The sequence below is a fragment of the Globicephala melas genome, chromosome 9 (genome assembly GCF_963455315.2).
Source record: "Globicephala melas chromosome 9, mGloMel1.2, whole genome shotgun sequence".
NCBI lineage: Eukaryota > Metazoa > Chordata > Mammalia > Artiodactyla > Delphinidae > Globicephala > Globicephala melas.
Window position 1 is genome coordinate 90,840,075 of NC_083322.1, and position 21,156 is coordinate 90,861,230.

The window sequence follows — 21,156 nt, forward strand, 5'->3', positions numbered from 1 at the left end:
TGATGGAGAGGACAGAAGTGGAAGACCCGAGTCTTAATTCTAAGATATATCTTGAAATATCCCTCAGATGGGTGTGTCCTTATATAATCTACGTAGGCCTCAGCTGCTACCTTTTTGTTTTTTTCATCTGTAAGCAAACATTTACTTCAGAGGCGAGAATAATTTCGGCAACATAGATGAAGAAAGCTTTTTTTTTAATTTATTTATTTTTGGGTGTGCTGGGTCTTCATTGCTGAGTGCGGGCTTTCTCTGGTTGCAGCGAGTCGGGGCTTCATTGCAGTGCGTGGGCTTCTCATTGCAGTGACTTCTCTTGTTGCAGAGCATGGGCCTCAGTAGTTGCAGCTCACGGGCCCCAGAGCACGCGGGCTTCAGTAGTTGTGGCGCGCCAGCTCAGTAGTTGTGGTGCGCCAGCTCAGTAGTTGTGGCTCGCAGGCTCTAGCGCGCAGGCTTAGCAGTTGTGGCACACGGGCTTAGTTGCTCCGCGGCATGTGGGATCTTCCTGGACCAGGGCTCGAACCCGTGTCCCCTGCATTGGCAGGCGGATTCTTAACCACTGCACCACCAGGGAAGTCCCTGAAGAAAGCTTTGAAAGAACAAGAAGAGACACAATCTGCAGGTGTAGGATTCTCTTTGCCTGTCAGACGACAGGGGAATAGATCAGAGTGGCAGACTCAGATGACTCCAGGCTAGGTCGAGGCTGAGGCCAAGTGGAGAGTGCGGGCTCCATCTAAAGAGTTCAGCATCTTCTTGGCTTTATTCTTATGGTAAGGGAATGCAGGCCTGGCTATTCTGTGTCTTTTAACTTTTCCAGAGAAGCTAGACATCTGGAATTTTAGATGAAAGATCATTATTTAAAATGTTAGCAATTAGTTCAAGATCTTTAGAAACACCGTACAAGACCAAGCAAAACATGTCTGTAAGCCAAATCTGCTCCACTGGCCTTTGGAAAAGATGATAAATATTTTTAGCGTCTGTTATTCTCAATTCTCTCTCTCTTGGAGGAGAACATACAGTGTCCTGCTGTGGCCGGAAGTAATACAGAGGAGAAGCCTGGGTGCCTGGGTTGAGAGACTTGGTTTGGCCGCCCCAGTAGGTGCCCAGAGGCCCTTTCCACTTCTCCCAGGAGAGACTGTGGGACTTCTGTAAAATGCTAGCAGTGGTAGCTACTGCGCTATAGCAGCTGCTGTTTACCGTCTGGGTGGTATCAATTCTGTGCTGAAGCAGATGGAGCTGAAGTTTTGGCTTAGCTTTGCTAAGATTATTTTAAACCAGCCTGGGGACCAGTGCAGTAGTAACATCTCAAAGATGTAAGCTATTCTTTCTGGAAGCAAAAGGATTTCAGGTTTTTGGGTTTTCCCACGTGCACAGGGTATCATCATTTAGGAAGCCACCAGTATAGATATGGTAGAATTTTTCTCCAGTTCTAGCGGTGTGGGATTAAGGGAAGAGAATACGGCAGAGAGCTGTGTGTGTTTGGGCTGTAAGTACTGCTGAAGTGGCCCTCAGGTAAGGCAACAAGACCACCTGTGCCTGAGCTGTGCTGTGTCACGAGAGCCACCTGTGGAAAAATAAGACTGGATTACAGGTTTTTGCTAATTGCAGAATCAGAGCGTGCATTGGAAAAATTAATATTCATCAATCAGCCTATTTTTTGCTAATTATAACACAGAACCTCTACATCTCACATGGCTCCCCTTTGAAAAGCTGATGGAAGCAGCAGTCTCCCTTTCTAGAAAACTACAGGCAGTAAAGGAAATATTTTAGGCTTTGTGAACCACGTAGTCTCTGTTGTGACTGTTCACCTCTGCTGTCTTCATGTGAAAGTGTCCATAGCAATCGATACCAACCATAGGACTGCATGTGGTAGTATTCTAATACAACTCCGTATTAAGAAACAAGCAGCCTGCAATATTTGACTTACAGGCTATAGTATGTTGACTCCTAGTTTAGAGCATTGACAGCTGTGGTAGATTGGAGTATTTCTCAGCAAATGTCCACTTACCTTCTGCTCCTCTTTGGATGGAATGTACATCTCAGCTCCATGCCCTCTGGGCTTGGCCTTGAGATATATTTGACCTCTAGAATGTGAACAGAGATTGCAGTGTGTTTACATGGTCGAGCTTGTCTCCTGTGCTCTTGCCATTTGCCGTGAAGAGAACATGTAGTTTCTCCGTGACTACTTCCCCACGTAGTCCTGGTCCAAGAGGAAAGACAAACAGGCAGCAGACTTAGACGCAACACAGTTTGAAGCCAAGCTCTGCTGTCCACTACCTGAAGCAGAGTTGCCAGCTGGGCCCAGACTAGACCAGCTGAACTGCAGGCACCCTGCAGACGCATGAGCTTGAGAACACACGTAGATTGTTTTAAGCCATTGGGTTTGGGGGTAGTTTGTGAGCACAGCATGACTGTAGAAATAGCTAGCCAATATAGAGGAGGATAGTTACCCATCCAGATAAAACAATTATGATATGAATCTCTTTTTCAAAAACCAAAATAACAAAAGAGGATGCTCATCTCCTTACACAAATTCCAGTAAAAGATAAGGGGATGGTTTTCTTTATTTTATAATTCTCCACCCCACTCCTTATCACCTTCCCCCCTCCCCATGCTTCTTCCATAGTTGGAATAAACCCTGCATTGTAGATTCAGTCTCCTGGGGTACAGCTAATCAGAACTTAATACCCTCTTTAGAGAGGCATAGCTTTCCTCAAGCCAACCCCAGAGAGGACTCAGTACAAGAACTGGATATTTAATACTTCCAATATTATATCTGGGAAAATATCCAAGCTTTTCTTCAGAAACAAACAGTGTGGTCTCCTCAGTTCAGCAGAGTTTTTTGAGAGCCCGCTCGGCGTTAGTGTCTGGGCTAGATGCTAGACAGGATTTATGCAGTCAATATCTGTTTTGTTCTTGCTGTGTGCTGTGTACTGAGGTAGTCCCTGGGGACACAGGGATGTGCAAATCAAATTCAAGGCCTTCAAGGAGCACTCCAGCTAGCAGGAGGGCGGGCAAGTAAGTGGATAATTAAGGCACAGTGCGGTAAGCGGTACCGTAAGTGGCATATCCACAGTCCTAGGGGAGCTTGGAGGAGATGCACTTGGCCTTGCGTGGGGATTGGAATGTGGGGAGCATTTCAGGAAAGTCTTCTTGAAGGAATTGACACTTGAACTGAATCTTTCTGAAGGACATGGTTAGGATGAAATCCTATCATTGTAGAGTAGAAAGAGGCTTTAGAAGTATCTTCCTCTTGACACATTGAAAGGAAGCTCTCCCTCCCTTTTAAAATTTGCTTCTGTCCCAGACAGAGATCAGTCTGGTTAGAGTCAGGCTGCTGAGAGCAATCTGTGCAGTGGGTAACTTTATCATTGAAGCTATTGCAAGTAGTATCTATACATTCTAGCTAATTAGAAGTTATATATACACACGTCTGGAAAATAATGTAATGATTCTCATTTCCCAAGTCAGGTGTACAGCATTGTATGATGTCAGTTTTTTAGTTGGAAATAGCCTCAGACTTCTGGGGTGGGTGTTTTTCTTTGTTGTCCTTTTTATTCATGAGGGGTGGGCTCAGGAAAGGAGGAATGGGTGAGACTAAGAAGATGATCCAATTACCTTGCAAATGATTTTCTTCCTAAAAACAGTCCTCAGTTTGAATTGTGAACTTGTTGATTTTTCTGTACAGTCTAGTGGCTTTAAATCATTGATACGACAATAAATTATCAAACAGTGAGTACAGCCGTGGTAGCACTACTCAGCCCAAGAAAGAGGACTGGACCAAGCTTGCACCCTCTTGTCACTTTTCCTTTCCTCTTGCTCTAAGGTAATCACTGACCCAGCCTCTAATGACATAGATCAATTTTTGCCTTGAAGGTCTACGGTTAAGTTCCTATAGATTTCCAGAAGTAGGGTTACTAGATCAAGCAGTATGATTATTTTAAATTATCATAGTTCAAACTACATAACGAAATTGCTTTCAAAAATGCTATGTCATTAAATCACCACATTGTATGAAAATGTGGAAAGGACTTTTGTTCCTGAGTGTGGGGAGGGAGAGAATTGAAGGTCAAGTGTGAAGATACAGAGTTCTGGACTGTGCATAGGACCAAATGGGACCATATTACTTTAGGGAAATTCCAGCAATGTTCTGAAATTGTATTTTACCCACCTGGAAAATGTTCTTTCTACTGGACATTGTCAGTCATTGTGGCAGAAGGGAGAGCAGGGTGAACCATGCGCTGGTTCTTAAGATCTGGACGCAGGTAACACGCATTACAGTGGCCACATTACACTGGCCAGAGAAAGGCACATGAATTCAGTAGAGCCAGGGGTATATAATCCTCCCATAGGGCGAGGTGGTGTAGGAAGGGAAACTACAATGTTTGGCAAAGAAAAATACCATCCATCATACTCTCTATTTGATGACTTTGCCTCATCCATGAGGAGATCAGATCATTCAGATCGCCAGCCTTTTATTATAGAAGCACATGCTGGCCTTGCGGGGATGGGAGTCCTGCGTCTCCATATAGGACTATGATTGTTGCAATTATCAGTGGGGTTATAATGGTAAACTAATGGTAAACTTTTTGAGGTATGCGTACTTCTTTTCCAAGAAGAGGCCCAGAAACATGCTTATTCATTAAGAGGTAATGGAAATGCTAAATTTGATTTATTAGATACCTGTGGTGGAAAGCAATTCCTCTTTAGGAAACAGATTTTTTTTTATAGTGGGTTTACACGTTCTGGTTACATGCTCTCTGGGAAGCTATTCAGTAAATGTTTTCCTAGTCCATGGGTAGTGACACTGACAGAACTGTAGAGGTTTTCTCCCTGGCACAGCAAGGGAGCTGGCTTGGCTGGGTCACCCAGAGGCTTGCTCCAGGTTCCAGGCACACCTGTCTGTTGTTAACTGCCTGTTTTTACCGTATACTACTTACTATAAATTTGCATTCTTCTTTACTGACAGTCTTTCCCATAACAGCTTTTTTGGTATTGATAGTATTGATGGATAACATCAAGAATTGCTTCTCATTTCTCTTTCTCTCTGTATCTTCATCAAGACAGAAATGTCTTCAGTTAAAAAACCCTGATGCTTAGTGAGACAGGCAGTCACACGGGGCAGGGGTAGCACTGTGGTATCAGGTGGGCTCTGATTTAACGTGCGTTTCTCTTTCATTCCCCAAAGATTTCTTCTCTCTAGGGATGGTGAAGTTGGAGAGGGGCTCCTTTAACCCTTCTGCAGGATGAACCCTGTGCCAGAAGACATGGAGAACGCTCTCATGGGGAGTCAGAGCTCGCACGCTTCCCTGCGCGACGTCCATTCCATCAACCCCACGCAACTCATGGCCAGGATTGAGTCCTATGAAGGAAGGGAAAAGAAAGGCATATCTGATGTCAGGAGGACTTTCTGTTTGTTTGTCACCTTTGACCTCTTATTTGTAACGTTACTGTGGATAATAGAGTTAAATGTAAGTGGTTTTTTTTTTTCATGACATTATACGAATTGTTTCCAGAGACAAAAACAAAAGAAAACAAAACAGTTTTCTTATTTTTCTCATCATTTCTGTCTCATTTTCGTGAATTTCAACTTTTTTTCAAATGAGGCACCATTGGTCTTCTCCAGCTGATTTGGACCTTTCTTGTTTTTTTATGGTTATTATCAATATTTAAGAAGAACCTGGTTAGTTTAAAATTCACTGTGTCTGCAATTATGAAAGTTGAATTCTTCGGGTTTTGCTCTATAACAGGAGTTGGCAAACTGCAGTCTGAGAGCTAAATTCAGGTGGCCTGGTTTTATAAATAAAGTTTTATTGGAACACAGCCCTGCCCATCTGTTTACATATTGTCTGTGGCTGGCTTTTGTGCTGAGTGGTTGAGTTGAGTAGTTTTAACAGAGTCCATCTGGCCCACCAAGGCAAAGTTTTTTATTTCCTGGCCCTTTTCAGAAAAAAACTGCTAATCACTGCGTTAAAAAACGTAACATGCTCCTGGAATATGTTTCAAATGTTGCATTTACTTTCTAGTTCCCATATTTAAGATTTTGCATGCCCTTATTTTTTATTTTTTTGCAAAAGATTATTTGTTCATATTTTATCAAAAAAAAAATCCTAGGGCTTCCCTGGTGGCGCAGTGGTTGAGAGTCCGCCTGCTGATGCAGGGGACACAGGTTCATGCCCTGGTCCGGGAGGATCCCACATGCCGCGGAGCGGCTGGGCCCGTGAGCCATGGCCACTGAGCCTGCGCGTCCAGAGGCTGTGCTCCGCAACAGGAGAGGCCACAACAGTGAGAGGCCCACGTACCACACACACAAAAAAATCCTAGAGGCATTTGAAGTTTTGTCAAATTTATGTGGTTATATTGCCAAATAATTGTCTAGACCAGTACTATCCAATAGAAATAGAATGCAAGCCTCATGTAAGTTCTCTAGCTGCTACATTTAACAACAATAAAAATAAGCAGGTAAAATTCATTTTAATAATACATTTTATTTAACCCAATATATCTGTTTTCTCCAAAGCCTTGGCTTTGACTGTTTACATTCCTTACCAACAAATAGGTGAACTCTTCCAGAATGCTTCCTCCCAAGCAAAAATTGTCTGTTTCCTTCACTTTCAGCAGTTCATTTATTTCCAAGAAACATTTGCTAAGGCCTGGGAAGCAATAGTTATTAGCTAGTGTTTATTATTAAGAGGTTACTCTTTGCTAGGCATGGTGCTAGGTGCTTTTAAGAAATTTATTAAAATAGAGAAAATATGAAAGGATGCTGAGATTCCTGTTGGAAAATGATTTTTAATTTTGCCTCATGATAGAAAGAGTTAATGTCTTAATCTAAACTCTGATTAATATTCTGATTCATAGCAGCAATTTTAGTTCTAGATTCTAGACTCTTAATAATTAGCATCATTGGATTCATTTAATTTCATCATAAATTCTAATAGAGTAATAAAACTTCATGAAAGCAGATATATACTTATATTAGAAAATTTTAAAAATTTAATCAAAAGAAGATAGATTTTTCCCAGAATCAAGGTCATATGCAGCACAAATCTACTGTTAAGTTTCTGTTTATAGATTTTTCCTTCTGTTAATCTAGCATTGTGGGTATGCCTTAGTTTTGTTTCAAACCAAAAAAGCCAGTGATATGACAACAGTAATTTAAAATGTCTCTTTTAACCATGTGTTCCATGTGTACACATTAAAGAATATATTTAAATTGATATATTTTAAAGGAGTAATATGTTTTCAAAACCAGCAGCTGTAGCATGAGAGATGAAAAAGAAATGCATCTTTTAACAGGAAAGCTTAGCAGCAGTCTTAAGGAAGCACACTTAAAATTATTGCAGTGACAGCACAAAATCGAGGCATTCATTGGTTTGCCACTAATATGACCACTGAGTGTGCACTTAAGTTAGGGAAGCTATGGGATGGGGCCGTGGTGGGTTACGGGATTACACTACTCACTTCCCTCCTTTCTTACTGCTTCAAGGAAATTGAAATGGAAGTGAAGTAAGTGGGATGCACCCTGTTTCATTCATCATAAGCAATCTGTTGCCATCCACATGCAACATTTTATAAATGAAAAATCACCAGACCTAGCAATTAAGAAATTTGTTTCTATCCTCACTTTTCCACTGACTACCAGTTTCCCCATTTGTAAAAAGAGTATATGATCTTTGAGACAGTACATCATGACTTTCTTAGCAAGGCTGTTTAAAAAAAAAGAAAACATTTAACTTTCTAGTTCTATTTGTTTTGAATTGTCAGCCCTGACCCGGGTTTTTCATTACACACTGTACCATCCCTTTTTCTTTTGTTGTCTGTCTCTGTAAATCTCTGATCACTCGGATCCACTGTTATTTTCACATGACTATACGTTTACCGAGTGCCGAGACATAGGCTTCTGATTCTGAGCTTTAAAGTTTAGCTGAGGAGGTGTAACAGATGATCTTATATTGCCTCCTACTGTTGGTCTTTAAAAGAGGAAAGAAATAGCATGAAGGGAGCTTAGGCCTTCAAAAGAGTATGGGGACCCAGCTGTTCTATGCAATCATAACAATAACCAAAATATTTTGCCTTCATATATGACTTCCAACTTAGCCACTTTTCCTCCTGGCTCCAGGGAGCTGACTGGCGCCAACCCAGCCTGGTGTGCAGGGCCTAGGCGAGCTGGAGCGGCCTAAGAGCACCTTGGATCATTTTCCTGCTGGAAGACCTTGGGCCGGCTGATTTCTTTGTCTTTTTCTTTTTTTGACACTTTGGTTGAGATTATGGTTCAAGAAAGACCTTTATCAGTGCTCATTGCCTGTCTTCTTATTTTCTAACTGGTGTAGCAGAAAGTGGCAGAATGCTTCTAATTTGTCCCAGAGCTGTCATGGCCAACTCTGTGGCCTCAGGCAAGCCGTGTAACTTCTCTGAGCCTTGGTTTCTCAGTCAGTTAACTGAGCTAATACCTGTCTTGCCTTCCTTGTGAATTCTTGTGGGGAGCAAATAAAAAGATATATTCCACAGCCCCTTGGCAGTTACAAAGCTCTACGTAACTATAGATTATGTAATTTACTATTAGCTAAATAAATTCTACCCAGAAAGAGAAAAAACAAGTTGGTTATTAATCTCTCTCTATTGTTACACTTATGTTTCAGGTATTTATTATCCTACTGATTCTGATTCTGATTTTATTACCCCACTGTCATTATGTTCTATAGCTAAACTGTGATGACCCACGATAACAAAAACTCACTGGGAGAGTTCAGTGGGTTAGAATTATCTGAAGAGTGGAATTGGGGATAGAAGGGTGATCTAGGATTGGATGGTGGGACCAATAGGGAGAGGGTTTCGAGATGGAGGTGAACAGAAGCACTGAGGCAAGACTGTTGTGCTTATGCAGGTGTGTGTTTTGGATGGAACAAGGGCAGATGCAGAGAAAATATTAGGCTGGCTAGAATTAAAGTGCCTCTAGGAAATGAAATTGCCTAGGTAACCTGGTTCTAAACAATTGAAATTCTTAAAGAGCTACATGGAAGTGTTGGACTTACCTTAGTTGTGAGCTGAGATAGGTTCTAGAGCAGATTGAAAAACACGGTTTTGAGATCTTCCAGAGGTCACTGACTCGCATTCCACATTACATCACGAGCTACCTGCTATGTCGATGTGGACGCTTAACTTGACATTGCTCCCCGACGACACATACACCCACTTCTTTATCAGTAAAAAAAATGCCCTGATGCTCAGGCCAAAGGTGAAGAATCATCCTTGATTGATTTGCTTGTTTGTTTTGTATTTCTCATGCCCCCTGTCCAATCTAAAAGTAAGTCCTGTCAAATCTGCCAGCAAAGTATACTCACAATGTGATCCCTTCTCTCCATTTCTACCATTGCCACCCTCGACCAAGCCAACATTATTACTCATCCAAACTGCTGCACCCTGTCTGTGCCTGACCAGTTTGCCTGCTTCCACACTTGCCCTCCCCAAATCCATTCTCCTGATAGAATCCACAGTGACTCTTAAGAGTAAAAACATAAATCAGATGTTACTTTCTGTTTAAAACCCTTCATGGACTTAACCGGAGCACTTAGCATAGAGTCCAAATGCTGAAACTTGGCTTGCAAAGCCCCCCAGAAGCCAACCCAGACTTCCTTTCCCACCCTCTGTTCCTGGCCCACCCAGATCAGCCAGACTTCTGTTCTCAGAATGGAACAAGCTCTCTTCTGTCTTAGACTTTGACACTAGTTCCTTCTATATGAAATGGTTAATTTCCTTTATCTTGATGTAGATTTCAACTTAGCATGCTGGTATCAGTTTAAATGTCACGAAGAGAAGACTTCCATGACCACCCAACCCAAAGGAGTCAACTATTATTCCATCACACTGTCCTGCTTCTGTCCTCTTTGTAGCACTGATTTTCTTATGTGTCTCTATCTCCACTTGCTAGCATGGAAGGTCCGTAAAGGCAGATATATTGTTTTGTTTACTGGAGTATTTCCTGTGTTTAGAACAGTACTTGGCATTCACTAGGTGCTCAACAGGTATTTGGTGAATGGATCAAGGTAATGGCCGTGGTTTGCAGATTAGGATAAATTCCGGGCAGACTGACCGTAAGAACATAACTCAGAAACTGCTGAAGGAGCCCCGTGGAAGGCGGTAGGAGTAGAAAAGGAGCAGCTAACTTGAGAGACATACTAAAGGAAGAAATATCAGACGATTTGTTGATAGGTTGATTTTATCACCCCCAGTATCCAAAGGTGACTCTAAGATTTCTAAGGATGGAGCCTAGAATAACAGTTACCAGCTTTGGCAGAACTCTGATTGGGAAGGGGTTCCATGTGAAACTAAAGGTGAATCTGGGACATGTTGTGCTAGAGATGACGAAGATTTTGAAATAATTTAGAGTACAAGATGGGCTAGAAATGTAGATTTTAGATTTCTATATTTAAAGGCAACATGAAATCAGGGTCTCTTAAAGTATATATGGATACCGAAGAGAACCCTTTTCTACTGGCTAGTTATTGAATTGTTATCAGCAGCTTTAATTCCTGTTCTCTCAGCCAGGAGGGGTAACTTCTATGTGGTAGAGAACTCCTCTTTGCCATAGGCTACTTGGAATAATCTTTTGAAAAAATATGTTGGATATTGGTAAGTTTCCTCAGTCTGAAGAGACATAGCAGTGAGACTAGGTGGTTGGTTGGCTTTTAATTCTCCTTGCTCCCAGGTTTTCAATTCTATTCATTTGTAAAGGTCTACCTATAGTCAGGCAGGTCTGTAGGCAACCTGCATGAATTACACAGATGTCTAAGCCTCCTTAAGGAATTTAAAGAACAGAATAGTGTTTATGGTATACTCTATTTTCATAACAAGTACAGTTGACCCTTGACCCCAGCATGTGGGGGAGGGGGACAGTAATCTTTGTATAATCTGTAGCCAGCCCTCCGTATCCGTATCCGAGGTTCCTCCACAACCGCGGATTCAACCAACCATGGACCATGTAGTACTGTAGTATTTACTATTGCAAAATATCCATGTGTAAGTGGACCCGTGCAGTCCACACCCCTGTTGCTTAAGGGTCAACTATACTTGAAAAGGTATCTAAGGCAAGAGAATCCTTTCCTTATGGCAACTTTTATTCTAATTTGACCAATTAGCAAACCTTGCAAAGGTATTCCTTATTGATTTTTTTCCCCTTTTTTCTTTTACTCAGGTCTTGGGTTAATTGCCCTCTAATTTGTCCTTCTCAGACCAGCTGCACTGGTTTGCCAGGACCAACGATGTCTGTGCTCCAGATCAGAACCCTGAATTTACTGTTGTACATCATGTTCCCTATTAGCTAATCCACGGGCCCTCGCCTTATAGAGGGTCTGCTTAGAACGCTGCATTCACTTCCACGCATACATTCCCTTCCTTGATTAGTGTTCTATATAGTTCGATATGCAGAATTTTGAACTTGATCATTTAAAATTCATCTTGATAGGAGAATTGGGAGAGGACAGAAAATTTATCGTATTAGCTTTAATTTTCTTCATCTATAACTTTCTCACATAGGTCTAATCTGGTCCTTATTTTGTTATCTGTTCAAGTTAAAATATATATATACATATAAGTTGATAAGAGTGCAGAATTTTAAAGTGCTAGGAGCAACCAGGAGATTTTTTACACTTCTGTCCTGTGTCATGATAACTGTCGTCATGGATATGTGCTAAGAGATCAGGGAACCACTTGACCTTCCAAGACTTAAAATAGTGCAGTGGTCAGAAAGTGAGGGGAGCCCTGGATAAATGTTAATTTTCTTCTTTAAAAATATGTTTTGTATATACAATGGAATATTACTCAGCCATAAAAGAAACAAAATTGAGTTATTTGTAATGAGGTGGATGGACCAAGAGTCTGTCATACAGAATGAAGTAAGTCACAAAGAGAAAAACAAATACCGTGTGCTAACACATATATATGGAATTTAAAAAAAAAATGGTTCTGAAGAACCTAGGGGCAGGACAGGAGTGAAGACACAGACATAGAGAATGGACTCGAGGACACGGGGAGGGGGAAGGGTAAGCTGGGACGAAGTGAGAGAGTGGCATGGACATATATACTCTACCAAATGTAAAATAGATAGCTAGTGGGAAGCAGCCACATAGCACAAGGAGATCAGCCCGGTGCTTTGTGACCACCTAGAGGGGTGGGATAGGGAGGGTGGGAGGGAGAGAGACGCAAGAGGGAGGAGATATGGGAACATATGTATATGTATAACTGATTCACTTTGTTATACAGCAGCAACTAACATAACATTGTAAAGCAATTATACTCCAATAAAGATGTTAAAAAATAATAAAAATATATGTTTGTGTGATTGAAGACTTTATCTTACAAGAGAAAAAAAATAGTTTTCACATTTAACATTTCAGTTTACCAAATATGAACTACAAAAAACGGCATTGTTTGTCATTATATATTTATATTTGTTGAACAAATGAATTCAGAATTCAAGTGGGAAATGCTCTTCAGCATTTTTCTGTTCGAATTATGAGCGTTCTTTTCTCCCATATTTTAATATTTCTGGGTTAGGAGAAGGCAGAAAAGTGTATGCAAAAATTTACTTGTATGTTCTCTTGTATTATTTTCACACATAACTCCCCTCATTTTTACTTCTTCCTCTCCTTCCCAGGTGAATGGAGGTATTGAGAACACGTTAGAAAAAGAGGTGGTGCAGTATGACTACTACTCTTCTTATTTTGATATATTTGTAAGTATTCTCTGTTGTAGGTTTCATTTTGGACATGATGAAACTAACCAAAAGGCAAATTTCCTGTCAGTAGACCTCAGATTCTATGCCATTCTTTTTTCCTCTTTTAAACATTATCTTTCCTTTTTCCTTATTCTTGGACCATTCAGTGCGCTCTCTCTCTCTCTCTCTCTCTCTCTCTCTTTCTCTCTCTCTCTCTCTCTCTCTCTCTTTCTAAGAAATTGCTTGGTCATCTCAAGGAAAAAAAAGATTAATGAGAAATACGGGAGCATAGCAGAAGAAGCCATTCTGATTTTCCTTTATTCTTTAAAATGGCTGAGATAGAAGCCACTGACAGACCCTAATCACTGAAAGGAAGATGCACCTGTTTATGTAATAACGCATGAAAATGCCATTCCTTTTCTGTCTTGAGATAGATTTCTGTGTATGTTTTTAAAAATAATTGTTTCATTTTTCCATAATAGGAGTTTTTGAGAAAAGTGATATATTGATAATCTTGGGCAAAACTAGTCAGTTGTAGAATTATATAGATGCAGTTATCTGTAGATGAGGCGGTATCTTTCCAGGACACACTGTGACTTTGGTTGGGTTTAATACATCTCACGGTATCTCTTTACAGGTGATAGTGTAAGTCAGTCGGTTTCTAACATTGTGTTAGACACGATATAGGCAATTAAAATTCATAAAGAATCCCCCCTAAGTTCATTTTAACTACTTTACTCACTATCTTTAGAAGCTGTGTGCACAACGGATAAGACCCTTGAAGTCAGAAAAACCTGGGTTTGATTCACAACACTATCACTCATTGTATATCTTTGAATATATTAGGTCTAAACTTCAGTTTCCTCATATGTGAAATGAAATCATCATCGTTCTGAAAAGTAAATGAAATACTACCTGGAAAACACTTAAGCCCAATGATAGGTATGTCCTAGGAGCTCAGAGACTCACCTGCAATCACGTTTATTATCATCATTAGTTTTGGATGAAGAGTATTACTGATTATATTTTCTAGTGGTTTTCATACTACCTTAAAAAGTCTTGTTTTATTTTCTTTTTCCCACACTCACTGCAGAAGTATGTGTGAGGAAAGAGATGGGGTTCCCAGTAAATAGAGATCAGTGTTCATGTCATCACCCCCTTGCAATCTGAGTAATTCCATTTTTATCTGTACGGTATGTTAGGGTTCCAATCAGATTGTTTTGAAAAAGTGTTTGGCTGCTACAGAATATTTGGAAAACCACTGATATAATTTAATCTCCTTTTCCAGATGAAGAAATTGAGTCTCATGGTTCAGTGTCTTGACCTACCCCAGGTCACTGAACTTGGTGGCAGAGCATGTGAGATCCCAAACCTCTTGATAATTTTTTCCTGTAAAACTATTGACATAGAATAACAAAATGGACTTCTCTTTTCCCTTTTATTTCCCCTGTTGAATTTATCTTAACATAGTCTGAGCCAGGACTTACCGGGAAGCCAAGTTAATCCACTGGCCAGATCTCCAAGGATTGTCTGAACTCTGCTTGGGGAGTTAATGATATTGGACAAATAGGTGGGACCTATTGGCTCAGCTTGGAAAGACTGTCATGCCTGGCCCTGGAAATGGACACAGCCTCCAGGAAACCTTGGGATCTGGGAGACTTTGAGATAGAGGAATAAAGATTTATACTTTTGCCAAGTCCAGAATGCAGAGATAGGGGTAGGATACATAGAGAAACTAAATGGTTAGCAGATTATTAGAAAACACGTTTTTAATGAAAGCAGGAAATTAAAACAAAAACAACTGCAAAGTTCATTTACGTGAAAGGATCTTCAGTGAGGTCACCCAGCCAGTGGCAGCAAAGAAGTTGTCAGCCTCCAGCCTTTCAGCAGTTGCGATTAGTGAGGAACTTTGGGCAGACCCCCTACCCTGAGGCATTGCTCCAGAGCCACCTGACTTCTCCCTACTCAGAATAAGTATGTTTTCCAAGTAAAATTAGTAAAGTTTTATTCCGTGTTTATTCCTTAGTAGAATTACTGAGACAGCTAAGGCATAGTGGATAAGCGCCTGGTCTTTGGAGTCAAGCTACCAGGTTCAAATCATGGCTTCCTCACTAAGAGTTGTGTGGCCTTGGACAATTTTTCTATCCATCTTAATGACAGTTGACTCACGGGATTGCTGGGCTGGGGGATTACATGGGATACTAATGCACATGAAAGTTTTCACAAAAGTCCCTGAACCACCCTGAAAAATCAGAGGGCAGGTCCTGGGATAGCAGAACTCTCCCAACACCCCAGTAACTCAGAGCTTTGCAGTGGACATCACTAAGAATCTGGTATCTTCCAAAAAGTCAGTATTTGTACTTGGAGTGAAAAGGTACTGGAGTGGAAACTTTCAAAGCATTTTCTCCAACCTTAAGAGGATATCAGAATATATATATATGGACTCAAATAGAAAGGAAAAATAAACATCTAACTATATATTCTTTTGTTGATAATGGGAAGTTAATTTGAATCCCTCTTTGGGCAGTGTTGCATAAATTCTAGAGCAGAGGATCCCAAACGCTGGTCTGTAGACCAGTACCCATCTGTGACAGTTTTCAGCTAAATCAGAATAATGAAGACACTTTGGTGGGTTCTTCCTGAAACCCAATGACTTTACCTTTGTGTATATTCCTTAAAACTTATCTTGTCTTTTCTTTTTAATACAGCTTTTGGCAGTTTTTCGATTTAAAGTGTTAATACTTGCATATGCCGTGTGCAGACTGCGCCATTGGTGGGCCATAGCGGTGAGTACGCCTGGTGAGTGGTCCCTCCCCTCCGATTGTGGTGGCTGGGGCCTGCTCACAAGAGGGCTGAGCTGGGGGCAGATGTGGATTCCATCTGGGTTGAATTCCACTTGCTTCTCCTGAGTCCCCGTACTCCACACCTCCGTAGGTTTCATTCTCCGGGGCTTCTTTCCAAACCTAATGAGTAACTAGCCTTGTCGCTATGGAGACTGAGACAAGTGAGGAATCTAGGGGCCGACCCGTGATTGTGGTCCAAGCATCAGCCCACCCTCTACCTCATTATGCAAACGAGAGATGAGTTCCGTCCCTCTGTCACGAAGCGATTTGCACAGTTTCCTCTCGGGTTGAAACTGCTTGGTGATTTTTCATGACTTGCTCTCAGCTTATTTTGATCACTGCCTTCCTCGCTGTGTTATCCCCCTCGCTCCGGTCTTAAAGGGGAAAGCTCCCTTTTTATGGTTGCCTTCGGGCTTCTTGAAGACAGTGGCAGTTTTTAACTCACCTCTGTTTCCTGGCCTTCAGCCCAGAGCTTTGGCACAAGCTCTTCACCCTCAATAAATATTTATTGATTGAGAGAAGAATTACAAACATTTCTGCCTGACTTATTTTCCCTGTTTCCATGGACTTCTAAACAGTCACCTTGTTGAGAGCTCTAACGAGGCAGGGATATGGGGGGTGTTGAAGTCCTCAGACTGGAGAGACATGGGCAGGACCAATCTGCCGTCCTGCTTCTAGAAGGTGAGACCTCAGTCTGTGTGGGACCGGCATGGGCTTGTCCAGCTGGGCATGGGGTTGTGCACTGTCCTACGGGGGAGTCCCCCAGGGGCCGCATCTGCCTGGGCCATCTCTTCTGAGCATCCACAGAATCCCAGGGCTGCTGTCAGACCATCCGTTGAGTCCCAAGGTCACGGTTCATGGATGAGGGCTGACAGTTTCAGCCGGACTTGACTCCCTTTACTGTGTACGCTGTTGCCGATACCAAACGGCCGTGATGGTTATCCCTTACCCACCGTCTGCAGCAGCCCCAATTTGGGCCGTTCTATTCCAGTCTCCATGATGTGCACTGGTATTTGTCAGACCATCTGTCTCAGTGTTTGTTTCAGGAAAGTGGTTGACGTGCAATGAGAGTTTTAAGAGAGTTTCTTCAACCTCTTCTTTGAAATGATCAAAGGGACAGGTCAGATTTAGCACATCCATTTTATTGTTGTTGTTGTTGTTGTTGTTGTTTTTGCGGTACGCGGGCCTCTCACTGCTGTGGCCTCTCCTGTTGCGGAGCACAGGCTCCAGACGTGCAGGCTCAGCGGCCATGGCTCACGGGCCCAGCCGCTCCGCGGCATGTGGGATCTTCCCGGACCAGGGCATGAACCCGTGTCCCCTGCATCGGCAGGCGGACCCTCAACCACTGCGCCACCAGGGAGGGCCCATTTTATTGTTTTTGATTCTCGTTTTAAAAAACATTTACAGAGAGGGGGCCAGGCAGCTGAAAGGAGTCAGCTGGTACCTGAAGAGCACTTAGTGTCAGCCTGTAAAGTTAATTAGTATCAGAATGTAAGATGCCTCCCCTCCCGTGTTGTGTGTGTGTGTATGTGTGTGTCTGGCTGGTGTGTGTGTGTGTGTCTGCTGTGTGTGTGTATGTTTTGCCGACAAAACTAACTCTGCAACTTCGTCAACACTAAGCATGATGCCTGATGTTCCCCAACCTCCAACCTCCATTTTGTCAGTTATGGCTGCCATTGGCACTCACTTTGGTCAGGTTTCATATTGCTACAAATATTAGTTGAAGGATGGAGAGACAAACCCCAGGTGCTGTGGGATTGTCTCTGGGCTTCCCTAGCCCTGGAGGAGCCTTGCCTCTATTTCACTGGTCCTTTCTCATATGCCGATAGCATCTTTGCATGTTGTACCCTCTAGTGGACAAAACAGAGTTTCCCAACACACAGCGTGTGGGTGAAGGGAAACCTCAAGCTGCCGGTCAGGGCTCGTGTGCCACGTGGAAGCCCACTTTGCCCCTGTCTGGTTTAGGGGATAGAGTGACATGGGAGGGAGCTGGGTAAGACAGACCCTTTCAGGCATTACCTGCTCCTGGCTCAGATGGGTCTCTTGCTTGAGGAAGGTGCCTTCAGAGTGTAAAACATCGAATTTGAACGCTTCTGGATTATGTGTCTTTCAGTTGACGACAGCAGTGACCAGTGCCTTTTTACTAGCAAAAGTGATCCTCTCAAAGGTATGGCTTTCCGCTTTTTCTGTGCCATGACCATCTGTACTGACACAGCTGCGTTCTCCAGGGTGAGCTCATGGTAACTGCGTTTCTCTCTCCTGGTCACGTCTGTTCTTCCAGCTTTTCTCTCAAGGGGCTTTCGGCTACGTGCTGCCCATCATTTCCTTCATCCTTGCCTGGATCGAGACGTGGTTCCTGGATTTCAAGGTGTTACCTCAAGAGGCAGAAGAAGAAAACCGTAAGTTTCTCTCCAAGTTCCCCTCCTGAGATTGGCCAGGCTGGGAGGAGGGGCTGCAGAGGTCTGTCTTTGTTTGTTTGTTTTAATTTTTATTTATATTGGAATAGAGTTGATTTACAGTGTTGTGTTAGTTTCAGCTGTACAGCAAAGTGATTTAGTTATACATATACATGTATCTATTCTTTTCCAGATTCTTTTCCCAGATAGGTTATTACAGAGTACTGAGTAGAGTTCCCTGGGCTGTACAGTAGGTCCTTGTTGATTATCTGTTTTATATATACTAGTGTGTCTATCTTAATTCCAACCTCCTAATTTATCCCTCCCCCCACCTTTCCCCTTTGGTAACTATACGTTCGTTTTCTAAGTCTGTGAGTCTGTGTCCCTTTTGTAAATAAGTTTATTTGTATCATTTTTAGATTCCACATATAAATGGTATCATGATATTGGTCTTTCTCTGTCTGACTTACTTCACTTAGTATGATAATCTCTATGTCCATCCATGTTGCTGCAAATGGCATTATTTCATTCTTTTTTATGGCTGAGTAGTATTCCATTGTATATATGTACCACATTTTCCTTATCCTTTCCTCTGTCCATGGACATTTAGGTTGATTCCACGTCTTGGTTATTGTAAATAGTGCTGCAGTGAACATTGGGGTGTGTGTATCTTTTCGAATTACGGTTTTCTCAGGAGTGGAATTGCTGGATCATATGATAGCTTTATTTTTAGTTTTTTAAGTGTACTCCATACTGTTCTCCATAGCGGCTGGAACAATTTACATTCCCACCAACAGTGTAGGAGGGTTCAGAGATCTGGCTTTGCATGGAGCTCTGGGTGCAGTTAGGCAGATCGCATGTCTCCACCCTGCAGGGCTGCAGGAGACATCGAGGGAAGGGTTGGAGGAAAAGACAGGGACAGGGTGTGGCTCCTCACTCCAGCTCTTAGGCCAGGCTTCCCCAGAAGGAAGTGTGAACACTGGTGGAAAAGACATTCCAGCAGCAACAACAGCCAACACCTCCTTCTCCTCGGACAGGTTGACCTTTTCTCCCTGTCGATAATAGCCGGAGGACACAAAGCATTTTGTGCCGAGATAGCAGTTCTACATAGAAGTCCTCCATTTTCCACAGCCTCCCATTGCCATCCATCCCACAGGTGGTGCCTTTGAATGGGCCACAGTGTGAATAACAGCTGAGTGCCTACAGGGGAGTGGTTTGATGGGTTGCTGATGGAGATGGAGAGGAGGGAGTTAGCCAGCTGGAAATGTTCACCCATCTCAGGCTTTCCAGTCCTCTTCTGAGGAGCAGAGTGAGAGCTGACATTATGTAGTCATGAGTCCTGTCAAAGCTGTTATCATCTCCCTGTGTGGCTTCGAGCATCACTGAATATTCTCTGGGGAATCCAAATGATTGACTGAACTTTAGGATGAACTATGGGGCTGGAATTCTCCTCTGCATGATGGCCTTAGTGAAAGCCTGTACATCCCACCTGCCCTCTTAGAGGTGATATAATCAAAGTTCAATGCAGAGACCCGGGCAGTTTCAAGACATGCTGTTTTTATGCTCTGTCAGTCATCTGGCTGGATTTGCCCTGCCTAATAGGAAAAAAAAAATTCTTGTGTCTTATAGAAAGTTAAGCATGATTGTAACCTCAAGATACAGCAGAAGGGAAGATAACCTTGCAAGTGGTTTTATTTTTCAAAAGCTCATATACAAAGAAGACATCTAGAAGAAAAAAATTATACTTTCAAGTGTAGATTTTAAAACACATTAATCAGACCAAGATCCGTCTTCTATTCTGCGCCCTCTGTTCCTTTATGAAAATGTATTGTGAAAAGGGGACAAATAAAGCTAACGGAAGCCACTTTTTAAAAAGTTGTAAATAGAGGACTTTCCTGGTGGTCCGGTGGCTAGCACTCTGCGTGTCCACTGCAGGGGGCACAGGTTCGATCCCTGGTTGGGGAACTAAGATCCCCCTGCCGCATGGCACAGCCAAAAATAAAAAATAAAAAGTTGTATATAAACATCAAACTGAACTTTCTTGAAAGCCTTATCAACTGTTAATGTGACTGAGGCTTGCATGCCTATGTGATTAAACCAAATTCAAAGTAACTAATAAAGCAGAACATATAATTAATGAAAAACTTGAAAACAGCCTTTATTTTCACTGTAGCATGTATTACATGCATACCTGGCACCAGCTGTTTGGCCCGGTGCTTCCTCTAGCTTTATCCCGGTGCTAACTCAGCTTCAGCCGGAAGAACTCATTGTCGACGGCCTCTCTCATCATGGGCTAGTGCTTTGATGCTTTACGTCTGCCATTTCTCTAATCAGACACAGACGTAAAGCATGACCAGGTTTTTTGTTTGGCTTTGTGCTTTGGTTTTGATGTTGTTGATTTCTATAGGGAAGTAGGTATTTCCAAAGGGAAAGATGCTATAAATACAGAGCCAAAGAATCCCATGAGTAACATGAAGCATTTTTTTTTAACTAGTTGAAACCTGTCCTTATTGTACCGGTTCATAGTTTATTAATAACACTTTGTTTTTGGTTGAAAGATTTTCAGAGTACCCTTCCTGCTAAGAGTTTTTTTTTAAATGTAATAGTAACAGCATTTTATTGTGATTAACCTGGCCACTAAGCTACCAGAACACTGACATCATTCCCAGTATCTGAATTTCTTCTTTTCCAGGACTCCTAATAGTTCAGGATGCCTCGGAGAGGGCAGCACTGATACCTGGTGGTCTTTCTGATGGTCAGTTTTATTCTCCTCCTGAATCCGAAGCAGGTACAAAATTTGATTATCATTTGCGTCTCTGTCCATCATTCAGAACTTGGTCCCCCTCTCCCCCTCACTACCCCCTCTACTTCTCAATATGCTTAGCAAACATTTAACATACCGGGCATTTAGATTGTGAATATAACTAAGACGTGGTCTTGATGTGCGACCCGTGATGAGATGCAAAGATGTGAAAATAAACGTGGTAGAGGGCCTTAGACCTGATGTGTGGCCAGGGGGAGGGTCTCTATGCTCTGTTATCTGTCATCCCCTAACTGACCTTCCTCCACAATCCCCCATGTCTGAAAGTAGCAGCACTGCCTACCCAGTTGCCCAAGTCAGAAACCAGAGCCTCACTGGGGACTCTGCCCCTTACCTGTGGCTCCCGGTCCATCGTTCACCACGCCGTTTTGATCCTCTTTGTTTCTG

At 42.3% G+C, this 21,156-nt stretch overlaps 1 protein-coding gene across 4 annotated transcripts in view; it reads left to right on the top strand.

The window, feature by feature from the left end:
• STARD3NL (STARD3 N-terminal like) overlaps positions 1 to 21,156 on the top strand; it is a 49,991-nt gene that overhangs the window by 21,071 nt on the left and 7,764 nt on the right. For 3 of the 4 annotated variants that reach the window (XM_030871162.3, XM_030871163.3, XM_030871164.3), the window contains exons 2-7: positions 5,183 to 5,465; positions 12,650 to 12,727; positions 15,418 to 15,495; positions 17,666 to 17,719; positions 17,834 to 17,951; positions 20,641 to 20,736. In XM_030871162.3, coding sequence (XP_030727022.1) covers positions 5,241 to 5,465; positions 12,650 to 12,727; positions 15,418 to 15,495; positions 17,666 to 17,719; positions 17,834 to 17,951; positions 20,641 to 20,736 — 649 coding nt within the window. In that variant the 5' untranslated portion in view covers positions 5,183 to 5,240. The remainder of the gene's footprint in view (positions 1 to 5,182; positions 5,466 to 12,649; positions 12,728 to 15,417; positions 15,496 to 17,665; positions 17,720 to 17,833; positions 17,952 to 20,640; positions 20,737 to 21,156) is intronic. The other variant, XM_060304838.2, reaches the window with a different exon arrangement.